This window comes from Lissotriton vulgaris, unplaced genomic scaffold, assembly GCF_964263255.1.
Source record: "Lissotriton vulgaris unplaced genomic scaffold, aLisVul1.2 SCAFFOLD_608, whole genome shotgun sequence".
In the NCBI taxonomy this organism is placed as follows: Eukaryota; Metazoa; Chordata; class Amphibia; order Caudata; family Salamandridae; genus Lissotriton; species Lissotriton vulgaris.
The window spans coordinates 652,178-678,986 of NW_028248168.1; the positions used below are offsets into that span (position 1 = coordinate 652,178).

At 45.5% G+C, this 26,809-nt stretch overlaps 1 protein-coding gene across 2 annotated transcripts in view; it reads right to left on the reverse strand.

Moving 5' to 3' along the window:
- The window catches only part of LOC147664904 (uncharacterized), an 85,141-nt gene that overhangs the window by 53,698 nt on the left and 4,634 nt on the right, over positions 1-26,809 (reverse strand). The window contains exon 2 of one of the 2 annotated variants that reach the window (XM_086949907.1): positions 15,530-15,591. The exons of the other annotated variant lie outside the window; for it this stretch is intronic. Coding sequence (XP_086806033.1) covers positions 15,530-15,591 — 62 coding nt within the window. The remainder of the gene's footprint in view (positions 1-15,529; positions 15,592-26,809) is intronic. 2 annotated transcript variants of the gene reach the window in all.

A 26,809-nucleotide genomic window follows, 5' to 3' on the forward strand; every position in this document is an offset into this window, starting at 1 on the left:
TTCAGGAACTTTCGGGATGCCAGCGACTGGAGGCTAGATCCGGCTGTGTTCCGACAGATTTCAGACCTTTGGGGCTGTCCTCTGGTGGACCTGTTTGCTTCCAGGTGGAACGCCCAGCTTCCGCGTTTCTTCAGTTGGAAACCGGATCCGGGGGCGGAAGCGGTGGACGCCTTCCTACAGGATTGGTCGGTGTTCCCAGCTTATGCGTTTCCCCCGTTTCTTTTTATTCAGAGGGTGGCAGCCCAGGTCCGCAGACTGCGGGACTCTCTAATTTTAATCTCCCCAATCTGGAAAGCTCAGATTTGGTTCCCGTCCCTTCTGGAGCTATCATGGGACAGTCCTCTTCGGTTACCATCTTTCGACCACATTCTGACAGATCCATTGGGTCATCCTCATCCTCTGGTTCTCCAAGGCCATCTACATCTGGAGAAGTGTGGCTCAGTGGTTAGAGGCGGCAGACCCGGAAGCTGGGATCGACCGTGGACCAGGGTTCGATTCCCCGCCTCAGCGGGTCTCGGGCTCAAAATTCCACGGCCTCGACAATTCTCGCTCCGGTGCCTACTCGACTCACGGGGTCTCACTCTGCAACTCTGGGCAATAGCTTGCTTAATCTCCACGACGGCCCCTCGCAGCGGGATGCCTGGCTTTCACCCTGTGGACACCCTGCCGGGGCCTCTCACAGGGGAATACCAGGACGGGTTCCCTAAGCAAGCGCCAGGAAGCCCTTTGGGTGACAGGTTGCGCTATATAAATACACCTACATTTACATTTACATTTCATATCCTGGAGGATTTCAGGGGACGATGGTCTAACAGTTCGCTTTCGAGAGAAGCTGAACTCCTCATTCAGCGAGCCTGGGCCCCAGGCACCACCAAACGGTACCGATCAGCTTGGAACCGGTGGATTTGTTGGTGTGTGGCAAAACACCTGGATCCCGTGGGCTCACTTATCACTGACTTAGTTAATTTCCTCGCTGACCTTTTCCATAAAAATTTGGCATACTGCACCTTTAATTCTTTCAGGTCAGCAAATTCGGCTGGTCACTCCCTTGCCGATGGGTCTCCTGTTGGGGAACACCCTTGGGTTTGCAAATTGTTGAAGGGAATTCGTCTCTCCCGTCCCCCTGAGCCCCGCTATTTGGGCCTTTGGGACGTTAATATAATTCTGCGTCTTCTCTTATCTTGGCAGGACAATGATTACTTGTCCCGTAAGGAACTTTCTGCTAAGTTGGCGATTCTCCTATGCCTTATCTCTTGCAAGAGGGCCTCTGATGTTCGCGCTCTAGACATTTCTGCCAGAGTTTTTACGCCTGAAGGTGTTACCTTCACGGTTTCCAGAAGGACAAAATGTAATACCAGGTCAGTATCCTATCCTGCTTTTCCTGATTCACCTAAATTGTGTGTTGTCCGTTGCCTTAAGGCTTATGAGAATATAACTCTAGAGGTTCGCCCTCCTGGAGAGAGACAACTACTTATTGCCATTAAGAAACCCTTTCAAGCGGTTTCATCTCCCACCATTGCTCGTTGGGTCAAATGGGTCATGTCTGAGGCTGGCATTGATATCAGCAACTTTGGCGCTCACTCCAGTAGAGGCGCTATGGCCTCCAAGGCTGTCCAAGAAGGGGGCAGATTGGAGGACATTATGAATGCAGCTGATTGGTCTTCTGATTCAACTTTTAAAAAGTTTTATTTTAGGCCAATTCACGAGGCCGCTACTCTGGTGGTAGGTAAGCTTTAAACTTGCATAATCCTCGCCTCCGCTTCCTGACATAGAATGAGAAATTTCCTAGTTATCACAAAGGAAAGTTTCAATTCTATTAAGGACGCGGAGGCGAGGATTATCCCCCCCTGGCTTCATCTAGCCTCCCTCCCTTTGGGTTTATCTGGATCGACAGCTGTTTCTTCATATCAGAGGAGTATTGCTTTTATGATATTATGATTATATTTTTATTATTGCTGATTTTCTCTTTTGTCTGATGACTTACTCCTTATTTACTGTTTGCTTTGTTTTCAGCATTCCCATGTGTGGCTTGCTACTTCCAATCTATTTGGACAAGATGTTATTATATTCTCTCTTTCCCTAGGTTCCGATCAAAAAACGGACTAGAGGATAGAGGCCTTCCCTTCTGGCAGCAGCAGAGAAAGAGGAAGGACTACGACTTGGGATTCCATATATACTCTCGGCTGGACTCTGATTGGTTGCCTGGTTTCCATGACTACCTCTGAGCCCTTCGGGCCATGTAGTTCATGGCTGTTTTTTCTTGTACTTTGAACTTGCTGTTTAATAAATGGAGAAAGGACATGCATAATCCTCGCCTCCGAGTCCTTAATAGAATTGAAACTTTCCTTTGTGTTAACTAGGAAATTTCTCATTTACTTGAATTCACCATGGACACCAATCACTCTCTTAAGGAACACATGGCCAAAAAAAAGACAAAGATGGCCTGGTAAGAGCTCTTTCTTCTAAAAACTTAGAGTAAGCGACTTCAGAAATGCTGTTTAAACACTTGTATTCTTGCATATTGATGGTAGTAATGCCCTATGCCATCGTCTTCCAGAAGCCACACTGTCACCATTTAGCGGCATCCTTAGTGCCACAGCATGTCTCGTTCAGAGCCTGAAGAAATATGATTACACCACGCCCATCCTGACGGAACTCCATTGGCTTCAATTGCTGGCCTGTACTATCTTCAAAACCTTTTGCATCATTAACAAAAATATCACAATGAGCATCCCTGCCTATCTTGCAGACAAGCTCACTAACTGGCAGATCACCCGAGTCCCACTCGACCCCGCTTTCCTGCGTGACCACAGGGGAGCTGCCTACTCATGGTCAAAGTCCAGCCTGACCAGGAGTCGACCTCGCTGCATTTCTCCTCTAGCGACCAGTTGCCAGGCAACAAGACGGCTGCCATCTTCCCGTCTGACGACAGTAGCGCGTCGCAGACCCGGCCCACCCCCACAAGCTACTTAATGGCGGCCGTTGCACTGCATTAGCAAGCCGGAGTCCCATGCCACCCCATTCTCCTGCCTGACCACAGGTGTGCTGTCTACTCCAGAACAAAGTCCAGCCTAACCAGGAGCAGCCCCAACCTCGCTGCATTTCTCCTCTAGCGACTGGTTGCCAGGCAATCGGATGGCTGCCATCTTACTGCTTGACAGCACCAGCATTTCGCAGAACCCGCCCACCGGAGCCACCGGTTACATAATGCCAGTAAGCCCGTCTGCGCCCGTCCGCACCCAGCACCGGTACCCCTGGTCCTCCAACCATCCAGCTCTACATCAGCTCCACCCTCAGAGGATTGGACCCAGGGCACCGAACCGGAATCCATGGTCCTCCAACCATCCACCTGTACATCAGCTCTGCCCTCAGAGGATTGGACCCAGGGCACTGCAGCACCCGCTCACCCACAGACACTGAAGGAGCTTTCCACTGCCCCTACACCAACGCCTCCACAAAGACCATTGAATGCCAGCTACTTAATGTCCGCACACTGACCAAACACACCCTCGAACTCTGGAACACCATCACCACCACCAGCCGGACGTAATCCTCACAGAGACCTGGCTCAATGATTTCTCAGCCCCTGACATAGCCAACACCACTCCTACCAGCTACAAAATGACCCACAGGGACTAGCCAACCAGTAACAGGGAGGAATTGCCATAATCCACAAGAATTTCATCAGGCTCATCACTTCCCATGACCCCTACTCACCCGACTTGGAGTACCTCAACTTCCACCTCCAAGCCAAAGCCCACTCAGCCATCAGAGGTATGCTCACCTACAGACCACCAGGACCCTGACCACCCTTCTGCAACTCCATACCCAAAGTCAGTGCAGCTCTCGCCTTGGAATCCAGACAGTGCCTCTTCCTCAGCAACCTGAACTTCCATCTCTAAGACCCCTAAGGTACCAACTCGGCCACCCTGCAGGACTCCATGGACAACCTGGGCCTCAAACAGTTTGTCACCAACCTCACACACACATCCCCGCCACACCCTTGACCTCATCTTCACGTTAAACAACAAAACCCAGTTCCGCCACACGACTGCACTCACCTGGACGGACCACAGAAGCGTTCAATTCACGATCGCTTTCAACCGAAAGACCACCACCACCGCTGCCGGCTGCAGCTTAAACACCATCACAAACCTCAATCGACGACCGCCCTCAACACCACCACCCTCCACACATCCGACGACGTCAATGGAGCCTCCACCCACTCATCGGAATGGATCACCACCAGCGCAGCCTCCATCGCACCCATCAAAAACACTCCGTAACAGAAGAACCAACAAACACACCAACTGGTTCACCCTCAAATTCAAAGCAGAATACTGGAAATGAAAACCATGAGAGAAACGCTGGCGCACCAGCAAAGATCAAGGTGCATGCACAGCCTTCAAATTCTATTACAGGACCGGGGGCTTCGGATTAAGCTTACTCTTTCTTTACTGTAAAAACACAGCAGCCAATAAACACACAATTTAGTATATAAAAACTACATTGTCCATGATGCTTTGCATCAACCATGCATCCTTTGCCCTCATAAGAGCCCTGGGAACAGTCCCATCTTCCTCTTTTTTTGCTGCTCACAGCAAGAGATAAGTACCCTACTCATTACTGCTTACATGGCCTGGTTTATGGTTTATAATCTTGGACTGTGGCGCTTTGTTGGGCATTTATGCAGAAATGTATGGTTTAGCTTGTTTTTTCTAATTTCACTGTGGCTTTGGTAAAAACCTTTGTTTTTGGCATTGTGTAATTTTTCCCAGCGTGGGTGCTTCCCGCGATGTTGTAGGGTCTGTATTCATTTATTTTATTTATTTGGTGGCTCTGATTTATTTCAGCTGTTTGGCTATGCTGTATACAGCGTTTCTCTGACGAGCGCGAGAGCGCTCCGTGTCGGAGCTCAGCTCCGTGCTCTTCCTCTTCACTCTGCCGCATCGCGCTCAGTAGTGCAGTCTGTACCCGGCCACTAGGCGGCTGATTTCACCGCTGTGAGCGGTCGCGCTGAGGAGCTGAAGCGCTAAAGGGCTCTCCCTAATCGCCCGCAGCGCTCGAGGAGCCTTTCACCACCCGGCCGACGTGGGTAGCGTCCATTGGGCTTGTTTTGGTAGGATTTGGACGCGTGTTGGGCTGCACACGTCGGATTAGTTCCGATTTTCACATTTTCACTGCGTTTCCGCCTGGAGGCTGGTGGACTGGGACAACTAACTGGTTGTAATAGAAATTGCCCTTTAGGAGTGTGCACACGCTCCTTATACATCTTCATTTCGGCTCCTACGCCTTTCTTAGGCTGCAAGAATTTGAGTACAGCTCAGCTTTGCTGAGGGGGTCTGGTACTTGTATTGACTTTATATATACTTTCAGGGGGCAATTGGGCTGAACCCCCCCCCCCCCCACCCCCCAACACTCCTCCTGGATTTCCTTTCCTCGTAAGAGCTTAATTGATCATTCCATTGCCCCACTGTAGTGAATATTATGGAGGAGTGGCTGCAATATGATGAGGAGGCGGAGGATGAATATTATGAGGAACAGCCTGAGACTGTTATTGAGGACAAGATGGTGGAGGCTCTGGTTGCTTCACTCCAATCCTCGGTTAACAAGGCAATTGAGAGCGCAGTACCCCCGACTGTGCAACAAGCATTGGCAGCTGCTCTTAAGCCAATAACAAAGCAGCTTGAAGGTTTTGCAAAGCATCATGGGTTTACTAAGGATAAGTCTAGCAAGGTTACTCCACCAGCTAACAAGTCAGTGAAGGAAAGTCAATGGCCGCACGCTAGTGCCTTAGGTTCCCTTCCCCCGGCATCTGGCGCGGATCATGGGTACGCTTCCAACGGCAAAGCGAAGAGCAAGCAGAAGGTCTATGTTGACACGGTCACTACCAATACTGATACTGACACCACCGATACCGATACCGATGAGGAGGCCCCTCCCAAGAAAAAGGCAAAGAAAGTTGCCTCTTCCAGTTCAGTGACTCCTGCTAATACACCTTTTACTTTCAACCCTAGTGAGATTGTTCACCCAAGATCATCCGATTGGGTTCCGGCGCCAGAAGTCGCGGAGTATCTACAAGAGAATATTAGGAAAGGTTTTGATAAGGAGGTTCGGAACCGACTTAGGTCAGAATGTCCCTGACCAGATCTAGCCCATAAGTTCGCTGACACCCCAGAGATTGGTGTTAGTTTGCTTACATTCTTAAAGAAATTTGCAAAGGATACAAAGAAAGGGATCGACCGCGCTTGGCGCGGTTGTCAGGACAAGTTACTTGATGTGGTTGGACCGCTCGCAAAGATTCTGGAGATGGCCTTAGCGGCCAAAGAAGCCAACATCCTGGTAGATCCCGATATCCTTGTGGGTTGGACTCAAAGAGCCATTTGCCTGCTAGGCAATGCCAATTGTGCAATCTCCACAGAACGTCGCAAGTCCCTACTCATGAGAATGGACACTAACCTGACAGATCTAGCGGCAGCGGAACCAGGGCCCCTGGCCGAGGGCAACCTATTTGGTGATCGCTTTGTGAAGGATGTGTCTAAGTACGTTGGCACCTTCACTTCGCTTGATAAAGCGCAGGCAGGAATCAAACGTGTTTTCCAACAGGGCCTTTTTAACAGGGCCGGGCGAGGTAGGGGACGCTCGCCAGGCCGTTTCTCCAACCAGGGTCCCCCTAGAGGTGACTACGGATGTGGTAGAGGAGAGTGGGACTCGACAAGAGAAGGCACCTTTTATCCCACTCGACAGCCCTATCCTCTTCAATGTGTATCTTATACCGCTAATTAAATTGATCCAATCATTTGGGATCAAAACAATCAATTATGCGGATGACACACAGCTCATTCTCTCGTGGGAAGGTGAAGATGCCATCCCGTTCTCAACCTTCCACGACTGCTTAAGAGAGACGGCCAGATGGCTACATAGTAACTCCCTCCAGTTCAACGCCGCGAAAACGGAGGTCCTGTTCTGCTCCGGCACCAAGATACCCCGTCAGTTCCCACATGAATTCTGGCCCCCGGAGTTCAGTGTCAAACCTCTACCAGTGCCTTCCGTGCGCAACCTGGGAGCCATGTTGAACAACAACTTAAGCATGGAAACCCAGGTGACAAAAACTGTGGGGATTTGTACTGCCCTGCTCCGATCACTGCGAAAAATCTTGCCTCTTCTCCCGGCACAAGCCAGGGCGTCGATAGTCAGGTGCACGATACTCAGTCGCCTTGATTATTGTAACGCCCTGCTCCTGGAGTCTCCAGTCACGATGCTGGACCGACTCCAGCGTATTCAATCTGCCGCCGCCAAGCTGGCTCTTGGCTGGACGAGAAGGGCCTCAGCCACAGCTGCTCTGGCTGAGCTTCACTGGCTGCCCCTGAAACAAAGAGTGGCATTCAAGTCCCTCTGCATTGTCTTTAAGGCTCTGCACGGACTTGGACCCAAACCTCTGCAAGCCCTATTCCAATGGTACACACCTGCGAGAAACCTACGCTCTTCTTCTGCTTGTCTGGTAAAGGTACCCAGATTTAACAGAACTAGAACAGGGGGCCGATCGTTCAGCGTAGCCGCGGCCAAGCTTTGGAACTCCCTACCCACTGACATACGTCAGACTCCACAGCTTCTCCCTTTTAGGAGACGTATTAAGACTTGGCTCTTCCCCAAATAATCTGTCAGCCCAATTGTTCTCCCGGTCTACCGTCAATAGAGTATTTTCCAGCGCCAGGAAGCCTGCAAGGTGTCAGTTCGCGCTTTACAAATTCTCTAAATAAAATAAATAAATTTAACAGACGCAGGTTCCAAGGTGGTGGCTAAAGAGCTGGTTTCCACGCCCAGAATTCCTCAGGTGAGTGTACTGGATTCTTTTCTTTTACCATTGGGGGGTCGCACTCAGTTCTTCCTTCACAATTGGCGCCTCCTTACTCAGGACACGTGGGTCTTACAGACGGTACAGGGATTTTGATTCGATTTTTACGAAACGCCCAGGCAGGACACACCTCCGAGGACTCTCCATTTTTCCCAATAAGAGAGAGTTTTTATAGACATCGAAATAGAAGAATTGCTTCAAAAGCACGCCATAGCATTGTGCTACTACAGTCTGCACGGGTTTTGCAGCAATATCTTCCTTGTTCAAAAGAAGGGTGGAGGTCACAGACTAGTTTTGAATTTGAGGGACTTCAATCATTTCCTAGTCTACAATCATTTCAAAATGGAGGGAATCCACCTGTTGGCAGATTTGTTACAACAGGGAGATTGGAAGGTAGGGCTAGATCTCAAGGATGCATACCTGTCCATTCCCAATTATCCTCCACATCGTCGTTTCCTTCAGTTTCAATGGAACGGTCGGTTGTTCAAGTATTTGGCCCTTCCTTTTGGGCTTTCCTCTGCTCCTTGGTGATTCACGAAGGTGATGAAACCGGTGGTCGCGCATCTCTGGGAGCAGGGAGTACGCTTGATAATTTACCTGGACGGCATACTGATCATGGCTCACAGTCCAGAGTTAGTGTCACAACATCTGCAGACGACTATTTCATTGTTACAGAACCTAGGGTTTGTGATCAATCAGGCCAAATCGGCATTGAGCCCGTCCCAGTCGACGGACTTTCTGGGCTTTGTGATAGATTCCCAGAAGGCTCAGTTGAGCCTTCCGAAGTCGAAACTGAAAGACCTGAAGAAGGAGATTGTGTCTCTTCTCAGCAAACAGATGGTGTCACTCAGGACGATCGCCAGAGTAGTGGGGTTATTGGCGTCGTCCATCCAGGCAATTTTTCCAGGGCCCCTTCACTACAAGGCGCTACAGAGTTTCAAGATACAACATCTTTAGAGAGGTCTGGCTTATACGGACCTGGTTCCCCTTTCACAGGAGGTGCGAGACGAGATGCGCTGGTGGCTGAGCCACGTAGAGGCGTGGAACGGAAGGGCCATTTTAGGCTCTCAACCCAAAGTGGTCATAGAATCCGACCCCAGCCGTTGGGGTTGGGGAGTGCGCTGCGGTGGTGTTTCCACAGGCGGAAGGTGGTCTCTTCAGGAGTTAGCATTGCACATAAATTGTCTAGAGCTCCTCGCAGGGTCGTTAGCGATCCGGGCTCTGTCCCCCCAGCAGGCCTCATGTTGTATTCTTCTTCGAATGGACAATGTGTCTGCGGTGCGGTACATAAACAAGTGTGGGGGGACGAGATCATCCATGCTAGTGGAGATAGCCAAAGACTTTTGGCACTACTGCCTCAATCGTCAGATCACAGTTATAACAGAATACATACTGGGACAGTCCAAAGTCATAGCGGACTGGAACTCGAGACATCTCAGGGATTACAGCGATTGGAAGCTTCTTCCCAGGGTGTTCCGATGATTACAGGACCTGCGGGGTCCGTGCCGGATAGACTTGTTTGCATCCAGGCTGAACCGGCAACTTCCCAGTTTTTTCAGTTGGGAGGCCGGATCCAGCAGAAAAGGCAGCTGGCGGTTTGCCCTATAGATCAGTGAATAATTTCCGGTCTGCCATTTCCGCGGGCCATACCCAAATAGACGGGAGACCGGTGGGTATGCACCCTATGATATGCAAACTTCCTAATGGCATAAGAGTAGCAAACCCTCCCAAACCCAAGTATTCGGGATTATGGGATGTCTCATTGGTCATTAAACTCTTTGATAGTTGGCCTACTAACAATCTTCTCTCGAGAAAGCAGTTATTCGCAAAGTTAGCTATGCTTTTATGCTTGTCGGCTTGCAGACGCTCATCGGATGTTCGTGCGCTGGAGATTACAGGTAGAGTATTTACTCCGGAAGGAGTTTCTTTTACTATTACGAGATGTACGAAAACTCTATCCAGGCATTTTGAATATAATGCTGTTCCAAATAATGCTAAACTATGTGTTGTCCAATGCTTGAAAACATTCGAAGAATGTACTCGTTCTCTGAGACCGGTGGGTGTCACCCAGCTTTTGATTGCTGTGCAGAAACCTTTCAAACCTGTGTCCGCTGCGACTATTGCCAGATGGCTCAAATTTATCATGAAAGAAGCTGGTGTCGATATTCAACTGTTTGGTGCACACTCGGTTGCGTGGTGCCATGGCATCAAAGTCATATATGTTGGGAGCTAACATCCAAGATATCATGCATTTTGCTGACTGGTCGTCTGAGTCGACATTCAAGCAATTTTATTATAAGCCGGTGGGAGATATAACATCTGTTGTTCTTGATAAAGCGTTAAACTAGCATAATCCGAAGCCTCCGGTCCTGTAATAGAATCAAAAATTAGCTAGCATTTGCGCCAAGAATTTTCAACTCTATTAAGGACATGGAGGCGAGGATTATCCCACCCGGCTGTGTTCAATGTGTTAATCATGCTAACCCGCCCGTTGTTATGAAGCTTAATGCTGGTGCTAACTAGAAGTTACGGGTTGTTCATGTCTGTTTTTCCTAGGTGCTGATAAGAAGAGTGAGTGACGAGTTATTCCGTTGAAGAATTGAGTTGAAACTGAGTTTCCTGTTAACTTTCAGGTTGGAAGATATTATAAAACTGTTGGTTAATGGACTATTTTCTGCAAGTACGAGCAAAGAAAGAGGAAGATGGGACTGTTCCCAGGGCTCTTATGAGGGCAAAGGAGGCGTGGTTGATGCAAAGCATCATGGACAATGTCGTTTTTATATACTAAATTGTGTGTGTTTATTGGCTGCTGTGATTTTACAGTAAAGAAAGAGTAAGCATAATCCTCGCCTCCTGTCCTTAATAGAATTGGAAATTCTTGTTGCTTTTTTGATCCTACCACACCATCAAAGAAGCACAGAAAGCCACACTCGCCACCAGCCTCCAGTCCACCAACTGCACCAAAGAACTATTCCACATGGTCAGAGAATTCTCCTCCTCCAGACGCCATTGAAAACACCTTTCAGCTCTCCCAATCCCTCTGCGACGCGCTTGCCGACTTCTTCTGCACCAAGATTGCCAACATCTACAAGAACTTCGAACCTCAACCACTGCCACCGGACCTCCTGGCTCCTCCCACCATCCTCCCACTCCACTGTCTGACCGACTGGACACCCTTCGACACCGAAACCACAACATCCATCATGTCCTCTGTCCATTCCAGAGCTCTGACTGACCCCTGCACTCACCACGCCTTCAACCTCGGACACAAAAAAAATTCAATCAGACCCCTACTCACTAGCATCATCAACTCAGAGCTCAGATCCGCCAGATTCTCAGAATCATGGAAGCACCCCAAAGTAAAACCATTTCTGAAAAAACCCAGAGCGAACCCATTCGACCTCAAGAAGTACCGGCTTATCTCGCTTCTTCCCTTCCCAACCAAGGTTCTGGAGAAAGCTGTCAACTGCCAACTCACGGACTGCTTGTAATCCAACCACCTGCTCGACCCCTCCCAATCTGGATTTCGCTCCAACCACAGCACAGAAACACCCCTTATAACCGCCATAGATGACATAAAAGCCATAATTGACTGTGGCAAATCAGCAGCCCTGATCCTCCTCGACCGGTCAGCAGCCTTCAACAGAGTCTCCCACCAACTTCTCGTCCAAAAACTTCAGCACATTGGCATCTGCGGCAACGTCCTCAAACAACTATCCTCAGCTGCTCCTCCCTCCCACTGATAGTATAGGATAGTCCTGTTCTCGTGAAGCGCTGTGACCGTTCTGACCCGTGCAGAAGCGGTCGCTCCTCTCACTCCCTGATCTCCTGGGTATCGTAGCGCTATATCGCTGACTGCTGCCAAAAAAACAATTGCACATTGCACGTATTGCATTTCAAACTGTTTGTGCCTCTTCAACATCGTAGCGCTCTATCACTCGCATTGCATTGCTCGACTTTAAAAATTGTTTGTGCTTTAAAATTATTCATAGAGCTCTATTGCTCGCATTGTAATTAGTGCCTGATTGTGTCGGTGCCACTGCTCATTGCGACGTTACACACTGTGCCCCAATCTCACCCTGTTTCGCTTTGTTGTTGTTGCTGCCATTTTGTTGTTGTGCCGTCCCAGCCCGTCTCTCCACCCCGCTCCCGCCTCCCAGCTGCTCCTCCCTCGCTCCGCCCCCCTCCATTATCTACATATGTCAGAGCAACACACGCGCAGCGTTCACGCACTGTGGACGCGCCCTAAGCACGCCGAAGGCGCGCCAGAGGTATGCCCGTCTACGCCCGTCCGCGCCTGGACCGCGCCCAGCGCCAGACCCCCTGGCCCTCGCAAAACCCACTCCACCCGCAACCCTCTCTGCACTCAACCCCGGCCTTCTCCCAGTCTGCCACCAAGCCGCCCCAGGACACACTCATGGACCCTTCACCTGCCACTCCTGCAAGTTCGACTGCATCAAGACCCACACCAAATCTACTAACTCCAAACAGAGCTCCGACACTAACCACCTGAAGTGCATCCTGCTCAACACCCACTCAGTCCACAGACACGCCATAGAACTTTGGAACCTACTCGACACCACATCGCCGGACGTCGCCTTTCTTACAGAAACCTGGATGAACGCCTCATCAACGCCCGACATCGCCATAGCCATCCCGGACGGCTACAAGATCATCCGAAAGTACCGCATCAACCAAACAGGAGGAGGCATCGCCATCGTTCATAAGAACACCATCCGCATCACGACCAGTTCCAACGATAACCTCGCAGCCGCCGAACACCTTCACTTCCAGATCCACACCGACCCCAAGACCACACTCAAGGCACCCTCATCTACAGGCCACCAGGACCCCGCTCACAATTCAGCAAAGACATCACTGACTTCATCAGCCCACACGCCCTCCCCTCCGAGGACTACATTCTACTGGGAGACCTAAACTTCCACCTGGAAAAGAACAACGACAGCAACACCACCACCCTTCTGGACAACCTCGCCAATCTCGGACTCAAACAACTTGTTGACACCCCCACCCACTATGCGGGGCACACGCTCGACCCAATCTTCACCTCCAGCAAGCACATCTCCTTTAATCACACCACAGCTCTCCATTGGACGGACCACAGCTGCGTTCACTTCAACTACAAAAAGACTACGACCCACAACCACTCACAACCAATTCCCCGCAGAAACTGGAACAAAATCACCACCGACCAGCTCTTCACATCGCTTCACCAAAACCCTCCTGCCAAATCATCGGACCCAAACCTAGCAGCCACCAACCTCACACAATGGATCACCCACAGCGCTGACGAATTAGCACCCTTGAAAAACCATCAAATCAAGCAAAGTAGCAAAAAAGACCCCTGGTTCAATGATGACCTTAAGAAATCCAAGAAGATCTGTCGCACCCTCGAGAAAGCCTGGCGAAAAAACCCAACCACTGACAACCTAGCTACCTTCAAGAACGCCACCCGCAAACACCACCAACTGATCCGATCCACCAAGAAATCAGCATTCAAGGATCGACTCGACAACAATGCCCACAACAGCAAGGAACTATTCAACATCGTCAAAGAGTTCACCAACCCCACTGCCGGCACCAACGACATCACTCCCTCCCAAGACCTCTGCGACTCTCTAGCCTCGTTCTTCCACAACAAAATCGCTGACATACATAACAGCTTTAGAGACCAGTCCGGAGACCAGTCCACCCCACCCACCTCCGAACTAAAACCCCCCTCCAACAACCTTTGCGCCTGGAACCCAATCACCACTGAAGATACCATCCGCCTGATGAACTCCATCCACTCAGGATCGCCAACCGACCCATGTCCCCACCACATTTTCAACAAAGCAGACTCCATTATCGCACCCCATCTCCGAGACGTCATCAACTGCTCCCTCAACTCCGCTACCTTCCCGGAAAGCTGGAAACATGTCGAACTCAGTGCCCTCCTGAAGAAACCCACAGCAGACCCCACTGAACTTAAAAACTAGCGCCCCATTTCGCTCCTCCCATTCCCAGCCAAAGTCATTGAGAAAGCTGTCAACAGTCAGCTCGCCGCCTTCCTCGAATCCAACAAAACCCTCGACCCTTCACAGTCCGGCTTCCGAGCCAAACACAGCACCGACATCGCCCTCATCGCAGCAACAGACGACATTCGAACTCATACTAGACAACGGAGAAACAGCTGCCCTCATCCTACTTGACCTCTCCGCAGCCTTCGACACAGTCTGCCATAGCACCCTTAAACAACGCCTCAGCAACATCGGAATACAAGGAAATGCATTGGACTGGATCATCTCGTTCCTCGCCGGAAGAACCCAGAGAGTCCGCCTCCCCCCTTTCAAATCGGAAGCCACTGAAGTCATCTGCGGCGTTCCACAAGGATCATCACTCAGTTCCACCCTCTTCAACGTATACATGAGTCCCCTCGCGCGCCAACACAATCTCAACATCATCTCCTACGCAGACTTGTACATTTGACGTATGACCTTGAGTAACACTTCAGGTCAGCCGTTTGAGACAAGCATTACATTGGGTGATCTCATGCATCATTACATGCCCTTCGAGATGGTTGTGGGAAAATATCTATAGGTGTGCTAAGGTGCCTTAAAATAGTTTGCATTTCTCATGCAGTTGAGGTGAGCCGTTGTGCACTTAGGCACCTTTATTGATGAAGTGCAATCTCGTGCAGTTGTTGTGTCCAAATAGTGCACGGTAACGTGTTGAACTAGGTTCTATGCCGGTGTGAGGGATCATGCGTGCCTATTAGTGCTCGGTGACACATTAGAAAAATTCCTACACATACCTCCAATGGTTGTGTTTAGTCTTTACGGTCTGTCGTGATTAAAAAAAAAAGGGAAGAATGGTAGACGAGAGAAAGAAAGAAAAATGGTGGGAGAATGGAGGGAAAAGAGGAGGAGGAGAAGTAAATAATAATGGTTCTAAATAGAAAATATTTTTATTCTATTGATTATTGCTCTTAATAGGAGATGCCAGTTTTCTTAATAGTTTTTTCTATTTCTAGTTAACAAATAGTAATGGGCAAAAAAGAAAGCTCACCGCAATTCCGGTGATATTTCCGACCCGGAAGGGCCCAGGACCATTAAAAGTATATTGCGAAGTAAAGTACCAATGCTGAAAATAAAATTAAACATGGTCGTGTAAATCTTACTTAGAGTATAATAGAATGGAATAACGTAGTCATAGTTAAACCTTATTCTAAACATCTAAAAATCAATCAGTGCCTTTATATGTTGGCGCTCCTACATTAGGAGGATGCACACTGCACCGTGTGATTCTATGAGAGACAGATTGCAAATATTCCCATTAGGCAATAAGTAAAATTCCTTGCGTACATGTATGGGGATTAGCGAAAAAAGTGAAGCGTTTAAAATTACCTCATCTGGTAATTTGCGCCCCTATCATCACTTAATTAGGAAGAAGGGCTATTCGAGTGAGATCTTATATGAGTAAATCATTGTATTGATGCGTACTATTACCTTGCAAGCGAGTGCGCTTGTGCTGTATCGCCCGGGGGAAGGATATTAGTGTCAGTTCTTTTCCTATCTGAAATGAAATATGCCCAGATTGCGTTGGTATGTGAGTACACTGCCAAACAGCTTGTATCACTCTAACTTGCCAGCGGTGTAAGTAAAGGAAGCCTACCTTAGCCTCTGGTATGCCGGAAATGAATTGTGATACTCCGCAGCCTCGTCCGGACTTGGTGTCTGAAAGACAAACAATCCGGACAGGCAGGTATGAAATATCTATGTAGTGGCTGAAGTATATGAACACAATGAGCCTCCTGAAACGATATCGCTAGGTGCTTTACCTCCAGAGCGTTGTGAATTCTTTCCTTCTTCTCCCGGGTCTCCGTTGTTCGAAGTGCGAACACGTGACCCGGAAGTGAATCTGCCTGAAATAGTGTACGGCCCCCTTTGGTGACGTGTGCGTCTCCCTGATAGAGAAGGTTTAAAGGGATAGAAGCCGAACAAAGAAGCCTGGACAGGAAAGCGCCTCTTAAAAGAAGATTTGACATTAGAATTCATGATTTTCGAATCGGAAAGGAACTGTATACGTATTTCTTTAAAGGGACATATCTATTATCACCAATATGATATAGTGGTACATGCACGCGATAGAAAAATTCTTTCATAACAATCCGCATTGTGAGGCGGGTGAGTGTTATCGTGAGCATAGTGCAGTATGTTCCATGCCCTGTGCTGTAATAAAATCTGTTTGTGAATAAAGAGAATATCGCAATAGACTCGCATATTCTCACAACGGTTGTGAGGAAACGTGAAACGATCTTTTCCCAACCTCTCTTACAATCTAATAACAGTATTTAAAAAATCAGATTATAAGGAAAAATCATTAATGTGGGATAGTCAGAATGCAAACAAGGGTTTGTATCATGACTGTCCTAATGGTAGGTCACATTCAATTGAAGCATAATTAGCATACTGTTAGAAAGGGTGAACTAGAAACCTAGTAGAAACCCCTATGACAAACAACAAATACAATTAGAGTCTAGTACAGTAGAATGTTACATCACATCATTGCTTCATAATAGTCATCATGGTATACGGTGAGACAATTTTCCACTTGTTCTGCTCTTATTCAGAAATTTAATCTCCTAGGAAAAATTGTAGCTCTGAGTCAAAGTTGAGGCCTAGCTCGACTGCGTACATTTTCATGATCCACATTGCCTCCATGCGTCTTAACTTCAATTCTCTGTTGCCTCCCCTAATTCCAAGATTTACCACATCGATACCGAAAAAAGAAACCACTTTCTCGCTTTCAGAATTCTGGCACCCTGCCACATGTAATGCTACAGGGTATCTTGGATCCTGTTTGATTATTGCCCTAATATGTTCCGATATTCTTTCCTTGAGGGCACGTATGGTGCTACCCACGTACTGTTTACCACATTTACACTCTATGATATAGATTACGTATTTGGTGAGACAGTTAATGTTGTCGTTTATGGAAAAACATTCCCCTTTAGGGTTACAAAATTGTCTTGTATTGTGTTTGGCCCACCTGCACATGGCACACAATCCACATTTGTAAAAACCCTTATTTTTTAAGGAAAGCCAATCTGTTGCCCTTAGACCGTGTGGTACAGTTGGACTCAATCTGTTTCTGAGGGTGTTTCCTCTTCTGAAGCAGATCTGGGGCCTGTCCGTGATAAATGGAATTAGGGATTTTTCATTTTTCAGAATTCTCCAATGTTTAATCATGCTTTTTCTTAACGTGTGATGAAGTGAATTAAATTCCGTAATCAACCTTATTGTGTTAATTGTGGACAAAGCTTGTGTTTTTGGTTGTAAAATGTCAGTTCTTACAACTTTGTTGATTCTCCTCTCAGCTTGTTTAATTATATTACTAGCGTAACCTCTTTTGGAGAACCTGGTTCTCATGTCATGTACACAGTCTATATATTGTGATTCTTCACTACAGAGCCTTCTGGCCCTTAGAAATTCACCATATGGTATAGACTTCACCTGGTGTGGCGGATGGGAACTGTTAGCATGCAATATAGAGTTACATGACGTGGATTTTCTAAACAGCTTACTGTGTAAGGTGTTATCCGCCACATATAGTTCTATATCTAAAAATTCGATTCTGGTTTTACTGTGTGTCATGGTAAATTTAATTTCCCATGTGTTATTGTTTAGATAGTTAAAGAAATCCATGAGTAATTCCTCTGAGCCTGACCATAGGAGAAAGCAGTCATCTATGTAGCGACCCCAGAAGATTATATAGTCAATGTATTGGGAGCCCTTGTCCCCCCAGATGAGATCAGATTCTAAGTTGCCCATAAAAAGATTAGCAAACGATGGAGAAAATTTAGACCCCATCGCCACTCCCTTCTTTTGTCGATACCATTTTTTGTCAAAAACGAAAAAGTTGTTATTAAGCACCAGTTCCATCATCTCTGATAGCATTGCAGTATGTTGATACAGTGTGGCTGGTCTGTTACCCAAACATTTATTCATAGCAAGTAGTCCCAAATCGATATTAATACTGGTGTATAAGGACACAACGTCCATAGTGACAAGAAATGTGTCTGGTTGCCAATGGATATCAGAAAGAATACTCAAAATGTGTCTGGAGTCTTGAATATACGAAGGAAGATTGTGTACCAGAGGACCCAGAAAGAGATCTATGTATTCCGCTATCCTTTCAGTGGGACCCCCTATGCCCGAGACTATAGGTCTACCCGGAGGGAAGGGCTGGTTCTTGTGTACCTTGGGGAGTGTGTAGAGCCACGGGTATGTGGGTCGAAAAACTTTAAGATATAAGTATTCTTGGTCATTCAGTAGACCTGACTGTTTCCACACCAAAAGTTTATCATTGATCTTAGTTGTCAAGGGGCCTATTGGATTGAAGGGTATTGGTTCGTAACAAGTAGCATCTGCCAATTGACTATGAATTTCCCCTTCATAATCAGTTTTATCCATCACCACTACATTGCCGCCTTTATCGGCCTCTCTGATAACAATGTGTGTGTTGTTACTGAGAGAAGTTAAGGCTGCTCGTTCTCCTATTGTCAGGTTATCAAGGTATTTAAACGATTTAACAGCATAGTTGGTATTGGTTCTGTCAATGTCCTCTAGTACTCTCTTGTGAAATTGATCTATTGCATTTCCTCCCGTTAGTGTTGGTATCCATCTGGATTTACTTTTTAAACCACTAGAGACACTGTAGTCTGGGTCTATGTCAAGTTCCATTAACAGTCTGTCCATGTCATATGGTGAATCCTCCATATCAGTAATAGACAAGAGTAAATGCGTAGCTTGTACATCTTTTATTGATAGAAAATCATCTGTATTGGAAAAGACAGGAATATTCTTACTACCTACGTCAGTGGTAGTTTTGTCAGAAAAATGTTTTTTCAACTTCAGATTTCTAATAAACTTAAAGAGATCTATTTTGAGTCTACAAAGGTCACCTATAGCAAAAGGATTGAAGCTCAGACCTTTGCTCAACAATGAAATCATATCTGGATTGAGTTCATGTGAGGAAAGGTTGATTACCTGGACCTCTGTCTGATTAATCGGGTTTAGTTCCTGTTCATGCCTGATCTGAGCTTGCTTCTGTACTCTGTTCTTTGATCTCCTGCCCCTACGGGTTTTGGATCGGGTGGATCTCTCTGGACTGGGAACCTGTTGCCTCTCCTGATTCTCTGAACCTCTACGGAAAAAGTCGCCACACTGCCCGTGGCAGAGGTTTCTGGTTCCCCACTGCTGAGTCCCGCACTGCTGATAGAGGCATTGCTGGACGAGATCGAACTAGCTCCTGTTGTAGGTTGGTTAATGGTATTTCTAGTCTTGTTATTGGGAATGAGTGGGTCATATTTGCTAGCGTAGGTGAATACCCTGCCTTGCTGGTAATCGTTTTCGTCTCGTCTAATCTGTCTCGCTTTCCTATTCTTGATATCATTTTGTTGCTTGAGAAGGATATCATCCAGGATATCATAGTTCTTCATTGTTGCTTCCGGAATATTCAGATCTTTAATTTCCTGTTCAACCACAGCAATGTCTGCTTGTAGCTTGAGTACTTTGCGATCAGAACTCTCTATTAATATGTCCATAAGGGTCATTGAATTAGCTGTGAGTGAATCCTCCCACTTGGACAAGAGGTCTGCGTCTAGGTCATCATAAGTGGGAAAGATTTGACCTCTAAGGCCCCTGGGTATTCTCTTAAGTCGTAGGTATTGTTTAAGAGTAGTACCATCCCACCATTTCGCATTCTCCTGTTTTTTGAGACGTTCTAGTTTAATAAATTTGTCTCTCAGGCCTTCCTTACGTGGAGGATTTGTACTGATGGTAGCAGTTATGGTGGACATGCCTTTCGCTAGATTATCAAAGAGTTCCTCTGCTGCTTTGCCCCGATCCATATGGGCTGATTCTGGTGAACAATTCTGATAGAAACAAACAATCTAGGTAAGATTGTAAGTGGAGTGCTAGGCGGCAGCCCTATGCTGACTCAATAGACTTGAAGACAGAATGGTTTATAGGGTGTCAGAAAATGGGCGCACTGCCAGTATGGTAGCACTATAGAACTAGGTAAATTGTGGTGCAACTGGGTGAGTGGACAACCATATAACCACTCTGAGGAGAAGCAAGCAAGCTAAACTGCTCCAAAGTTACAAGAAAAAGCATACCCTATGCACACACTTGGAATGTAAAAATTGGAAACAATGTTCATATGCAATAGTCCAATGTGATACAGAGAAACAACAATAGATTGCAAATTGTGAAGATGAATAAATCTTTGTCAATAAAGAAGTCTTGTTCTCCTTGTTTTATTCAAACACAGCATGTGGACAACCAGCCGACACGTGTTTCATCGCGTTTTCGCGACTCTTCAGGGCTGGAAATGATATAGAAAACAAGGGGCTATATTTGGGGATTTGTACATTTGACGTATGACCTTGAGTAACACTTCAGGTCAGCCGTTTGAGACAAGCATTACATTGGGTGATCTCATGCATCATTACATGCCCTTCGAGATGGTTGTGGGAAAATATCTATAGGTGTGCTAAGGTGCCTTAAAATAGTTTGCATTTCTCATGCAGTTGAGGTGAGCCGTTGTGCACTTAGGCACCTTTATTGATGAAGTGCAATCTCGTGCAGTTGTTGTGTCCAAATAGTGCACGGTAACGTGTTGAACTAGGTTCTATGCCGGTGTGAGGGATCATGCGTGCCTATTAGTGCTCGGTGACACATTAGAAAAATTCCTACACATACCTCCAATGGTTGTGTTTAGTCTTTACGGTCTGTCGTGATTAAAAAAAAAAGGGAAGAATGGTAGACGAGAGAAAGAAAGAAAAATGGTGGGAGAATGGAGGGAAAAAGAGGGAGGGAAAAGAGGAGGAGGAGAAGTAAATAATAATGGTTCTAAATAGAAAATATTTTTATTCTATTGATTATTGCTCTTAATAGGAGATGCCAGTTTTCTTAATAGTTTTTTCTATTTCTAGTTAACAAATAGTAATGGGCAAAAAAGAAAGCTCACCGCAATTCCGGTGATATTTCCGACCCGGAAGGGCCCAGGACCATTAAAAGTATATTGCGAAGTAAAGTACCAATGCTGAAAATAAAATTAAACATGGTCGTGTAAATCTTACTTAGAGTATAATAGAATGGAATAACGTAGTCATAGTTAAACCTTATTCTAAACATCTAAAAATCAATCAGTGCCTTTATATGTTGGCGCTCCTACATTAGGAGGATGCACACTGCACCGTGTGATTCTATGAGAGACAGATTGCAAATATTCCCATTAGGCAATAAGTAAAATTCCTTGCGTACATGTATGGGGATTAGCGAAAAAAGTGAAGCGTTTAAAATTACCTCATCTGGTAATTTGCGCCCCTATCATCACTTAATTAGGAAGAAGGGCTATTCGAGTGAGATCTTATATGAGTAAATCATTGTATTGATGCGTACTATTACCTTGCAAGCGAGTGCGCTTGTGCTGTATCGCCCGGGGGAAGGATATTAGTGTCAGTTCTTTTCCTATCTGAAATGAAATATGCCCAGATTGCGTTGGTATGTGAGTACACTGCCAAACAGCTTGTATCACTCTAACTTGCCAGCGGTGTAAGTAAAGGAAGCCTACCTTAGCCTCTGGTATGCCGGAAATGAATTGTGATACTCCGCAGCCTCGTCCGGACTTGGTGTCTGAAAGACAAACAATCCGGACAGGCAGGTATGAAATATCTATGTAGTGGCTGAAGTATATGAACACAATGAGCCTCCTGAAACGATATCGCTAGGTGCTTTACCTCCAGAGCGTTGTGAATTCTTTCCTTCTTCTCCCGGGTCTCCGTTGTTCGAAGTGCGAACACGTGACCCGGAAGTGAATCTGCCTGAAATAGTGTACGGCCCCCTTTGGTGACGTGTGCGTCTCCCTGATAGAGAAGGTTTAAAGGGATAGAAGCCGAACAAAGAAGCCTGGACAGGAAAGCGCCTCTTAAAAGAAGATTTGACATTAGAATTCATGATTTTCGAATCGGAAAGGAACTGTATACGTATTTCTTTAAAGGGACATATCTATTATCACCAATATGATATAGTGGTACATGCACGCGATAGAAAAATTCTTTCATAACAATCCGCATTGTGAGGCGGGTGAGTGTTATCGTGAGCATAGTGCAGTATGTTCCATGCCCTGTGCTGTAATAAAATCTGTTTGTGAATAAAGAGAATATCGCAATAGACTCGCATATTCTCACAACGGTTGTGAGGAAACGTGAAACGATCTTTTCCCAACCTCTCTTACAATCTAATAACAGTATTTAAAAAATCAGATTATAAGGAAAAATCATTAATGTGGGATAGTCAGAATGCAAACAAGGGTTTGTATCATGACTGTCCTAATGGTAGGTCACATTCAATTGAAGCATAATTAGCATACTGTTAGAAAGGGTGAACTAGAAACCTAGTAGAAACCCCTATGACAAACAACAAATACAATTAGAGTCTAGTACAGTAGAATGTTACATCACATCATTGCTTCATAATAGTCATCATGGTATACGGTGAGACAATTTTCCACTTGTTCTGCTCTTATTCAGAAATTTAATCTCCTAGGAAAAATTGTAGCTCTGAGTCAAAGTTGAGGCCTAGCTCGACTGCGTACATTTTCATGATCCACATTGCCTCCATGCGTCTTAACTTCAATTCTCTGTTGCCTCCCCTAATTCCAAGATTTACCACATCGATACCGAAAAAAGAAACCACTTTCTCGCTTTCAGAATTCTGGCACCCTGCCACATGTAATGCTACAGGGTATCTTGGATCCTGTTTGATTATTGCCCTAATATGTTCCGATATTCTTTCCTTGAGGGCACGTATGGTGCTACCCACGTACTGTTTACCACATTTACACTCTATGATATAGATTACGTATTTGGTGAGACAGTTAATGTTGTCGTTTATGGAAAAACATTCCCCTTTAGGGTTACAAAATTGTCTTGTATTGTGTTTGGCCCACCTGCACATGGCACACAATCCACATTTGTAAAAACCCTTATTTTTTAAGGAAAGCCAATCTGTTGCCCTTAGACCGTGTGGTACAGTTGGACTCAATCTGTTTCTGAGGGTGTTTCCTCTTCTGAAGCAGATCTGGGGCCTGTCCGTGATAAATGGAATTAGGGATGAACAGGAACTAAACCCGATTAATCAGACAGAGGTCCAGGTAATCAACCTTTCCTCACATGAACTCAATCCAGATATGATTTCATTGTTGAGCAAAGGTCTGAGCTTCAATCCTTTTGCTATAGGTGACCTTTGTAGACTCAAAATAGATCTCTTTAAGTTTATTAGAAATCTGAAGTTGAAAAAACATTTTTCTGACAAAACTACCACTGACGTAGGTAGTAAGAATATTCCTGTCTTTTCCAATACAGATGATTTTCTATCAATAAAAGATGTACAAGCTACGCATTTACTCTTGTCTATTACTGATATGGAGGATTCACCATATGACATGGACAGACTGTTAATGGAACTTGACATAGACCCAGACTACAGTGTCTCTAGTGGTTTAAAAAGTAAATCCAGATGGATACCAACACTAACGGGAGGAAATGCAATAGATCAATTTCACAAGAGAGTACTAGAGGACATTGACAGAACCAATACCAACTATGCTGTTAAATCGTTTAAATACCTTGATAACCTGACAATAGGAGAACGAGCAGCCTTAACTTCTCTCAGTAACAACACACACATTGTTATCAGAGAGGCCGATAAAGGCGGCAATGTAGTGGTGATGGATAAAACTGATTATGAAGGGGAAATTCATAGTCAATTGGCAGATGCTACTTGTTACGAACCAATACCCTTCAATCCAATAGGCCCCTTGACAACTAAGATCAATGATAAACTTTTGGTGTGGAAACAGTCAGGTCTACTGAATGACCAAGAATACTTATATCTTAAAGTTTTTCGACCCACATACCCGTGGCTCTACACACTCCCCAAGGTACACAAGAACCAGCCCTTCCCTCCGGGTAGACCTATAGTCTCGGGCATAGGGGGTCCCACTGAAAGGATAGCGGAATACATAGATCTCTTTCTGGGTCCTCTGGTACACAATCTTCCTTCGTATATTCAAGACTCCAGACACATTTTGAGTATTCTTTCTGATATCCATTGGCAACCAGACACATTTCTTGTCACTATGGACGTTGTGTCCTTATACACCAGTATTAATATCGATTTGGGACTACTTGCTATGAATAAATGTTTGGGTAACAGACCAGCCACACTGTATCAACATACTGCAATGCTATCAGAGATGATGGAACTGGTGCTTAATAACAACTTTTTCGTTTTTGACAAAAAATGGTATCGACAAAAGAAGGGAGTGGCGATGGGGTCTAAATTTTCTCCATCGTTTGCTAATCTTTTTATGGGCAACTTAGAATCTGATCTCATCTGGGGGGACAAGGGCTCCCAATACATTGACTATATAATCTTCTGGGGTCGCTACATAGATGACTGCTTTCTCCTATGGTCAGGCTCAGAGGAATTACTCATGGATTTCTTTAACTATCTAAACAATAACACATGGGAAATTAAATTTACCATGACACACAGTAAAACCAGAATCGAATTTTTAGATATAGAACTATATGTGGCGGATAACACCTTACACAGTAAGCTGTTTAGAAAATCCACGTCATGTAACTCTATATTGCATGCTAACAGTTCCCATCCGCCACACCAGGTGAAGTCTATACCATATGGTGAATTTCTAAGGGCCAGAAGGCTCTGTAGTGAAGAATCACAATATATAGACTGTGTACATGACATGAGAACCAGGTTCTCCAAAAGAGGTTACGCTAGTAATATAATTAAACAAGCTGAGAGGAGAATCAACAAAGTTGTAAGAACTGACATTTTACAACCAAAAACACAAGCTTTGTCCACAATTAACACAATAAGGTTGATTACGGAATTTAATTCACTTCATCACACGTTAAGAAAAAGCATGATTAAACATTGGAGAATTCTGAAAAATGAAAAATCCCTAATTCCATTTATCACGGACAGGCCCCAGATCTGCTTCAGAAGAGGAAACACCCTCAGAAACAGATTGAGTCCAACTGTACCACACGGTCTAAGGGCAACAGATTGGCTTTCCTTAAAAAATAAGGGTTTTTACAAATGTGGATTGTGTGCCATGTGCAGGTGGGCCAAACACAATACAAGACAATTTTGTAACCCTAAAGGGGAATGTTTTTCCATAAACGACAACATTAACTGTCTCACCAAATACGTAATCTATATCATAGAGTGTAAATGTGGTAAACAGTACGTGGGTAGCACCATACGTGCCCTCAAGGAAAGAATATCGGAACATATTAGGGCAATAATCAAACAGGATCCAAGATACCCTGTAGCATTACATGTGGCAGGGTGCCAGAATTCTGAAAGCGAGAAAGTGGTTTCTTTTTTCGGTATCGATGTGGTAAATCTTGGAATTAGGGGAGGCAACAGAGAATTGAAGTTAAGACGCATGGAGGCAATGTGGATCATGAAAATGTACGCAGTCGAGCTAGGCCTCAACTTTGACTCAGAGCTACAATTTTTCCTAGGAGATTAAATTTCTGAATAAGAGCAGAACAAGTGGAAAATTGTCTCACCGTATACCATGATGACTATTATGAAGCAATGATGTGATGTAACATTCTACTGTACTAGACTCTAATTGTATTTGTTGTTTGTCATAGGGGTTTCTACTAGGTTTCTAGTTCACCCTTTCTAACAGTATGCTAATTATGCTTCAATTGAATGTGACCTACCATTAGGACAGTCATGATACAAACCCTTGTTTGCATTCTGACTATCCCACATTAATGATTTTTCCTTATAATCTGATTTTTTAAATACTGTTATTAGATTGTAAGAGAGGTTGGGAAAAGATCGTTTCACGTTTCCTCACAACCGTTGTGAGAATATGCGAGTCTATTGCGATATTCTCTTTATTCACAAACAGATTTTATTACAGCACAGGGCATGGAACATACTGCACTATGCTCACGATAACACTCACCCGCCTCACAATGCGGATTGTTATGAAAGAATTTTTCTATCGCGTGCATGTACCACTATATCATATTGGTGATAATAGATATGTCCCTTTAAAGAAATACGTATACAGTTCCTTTCCGATTCGAAAATCATGAATTCTAATGTCAAATCTTCTTTTAAGAGGCGCTTTCCTGTCCAGGCTTCTTTGTTCGGCTTCTATCCCTTTAAACCTTCTCTATCAGGGAGACGCACACGTCACCAAAGGGGGCCGTACACTATTTCAGGCAGATTCACTTCCGGGTCACGTGTTCGCACTTCGAACAACGGAGACCCGGGAGAAGAAGGAAAGAATTCACAACGCTCTGGAGGTAAAGCACCTAGCGATATCGTTTCAGGAGGCTCATTGTGTTCATATACTTCAGCCACTACATAGATATTTCATACCTGCCTGTCCGGATTGTTTGTCTTTCAGACACCAAGTCCGGACGAGGCTGCGGAGTATCACAATTCATTTCCGGCATACCAGAGGCTAAGGTAGGCTTCCTTTACTTACACCGCTGGCAAGTTAGAGTGATACAAGCTGTTTGGCAGTGTACTCACATACCAACGCAATCTGGGCATATTTCATTTCAGATAGGAAAAGAACTGACACTAATATCCTTCCCCCGGGCGATACAGCACAAGCGCACTCGCTTGCAAGGTAATAGTACGCATCAATACAATGATTTACTCATATAAGATCTCACTCGAATAGCCCTTCTTCCTAATTAAGTGATGATAGGGGCGCAAATTACCAGATGAGGTAATTTTAAACGCTTCACTTTTTTCGCTAATCCCCATACATGTACGCAAGGAATTTTACTTATTGCCTAATGGGAATATTTGCAAT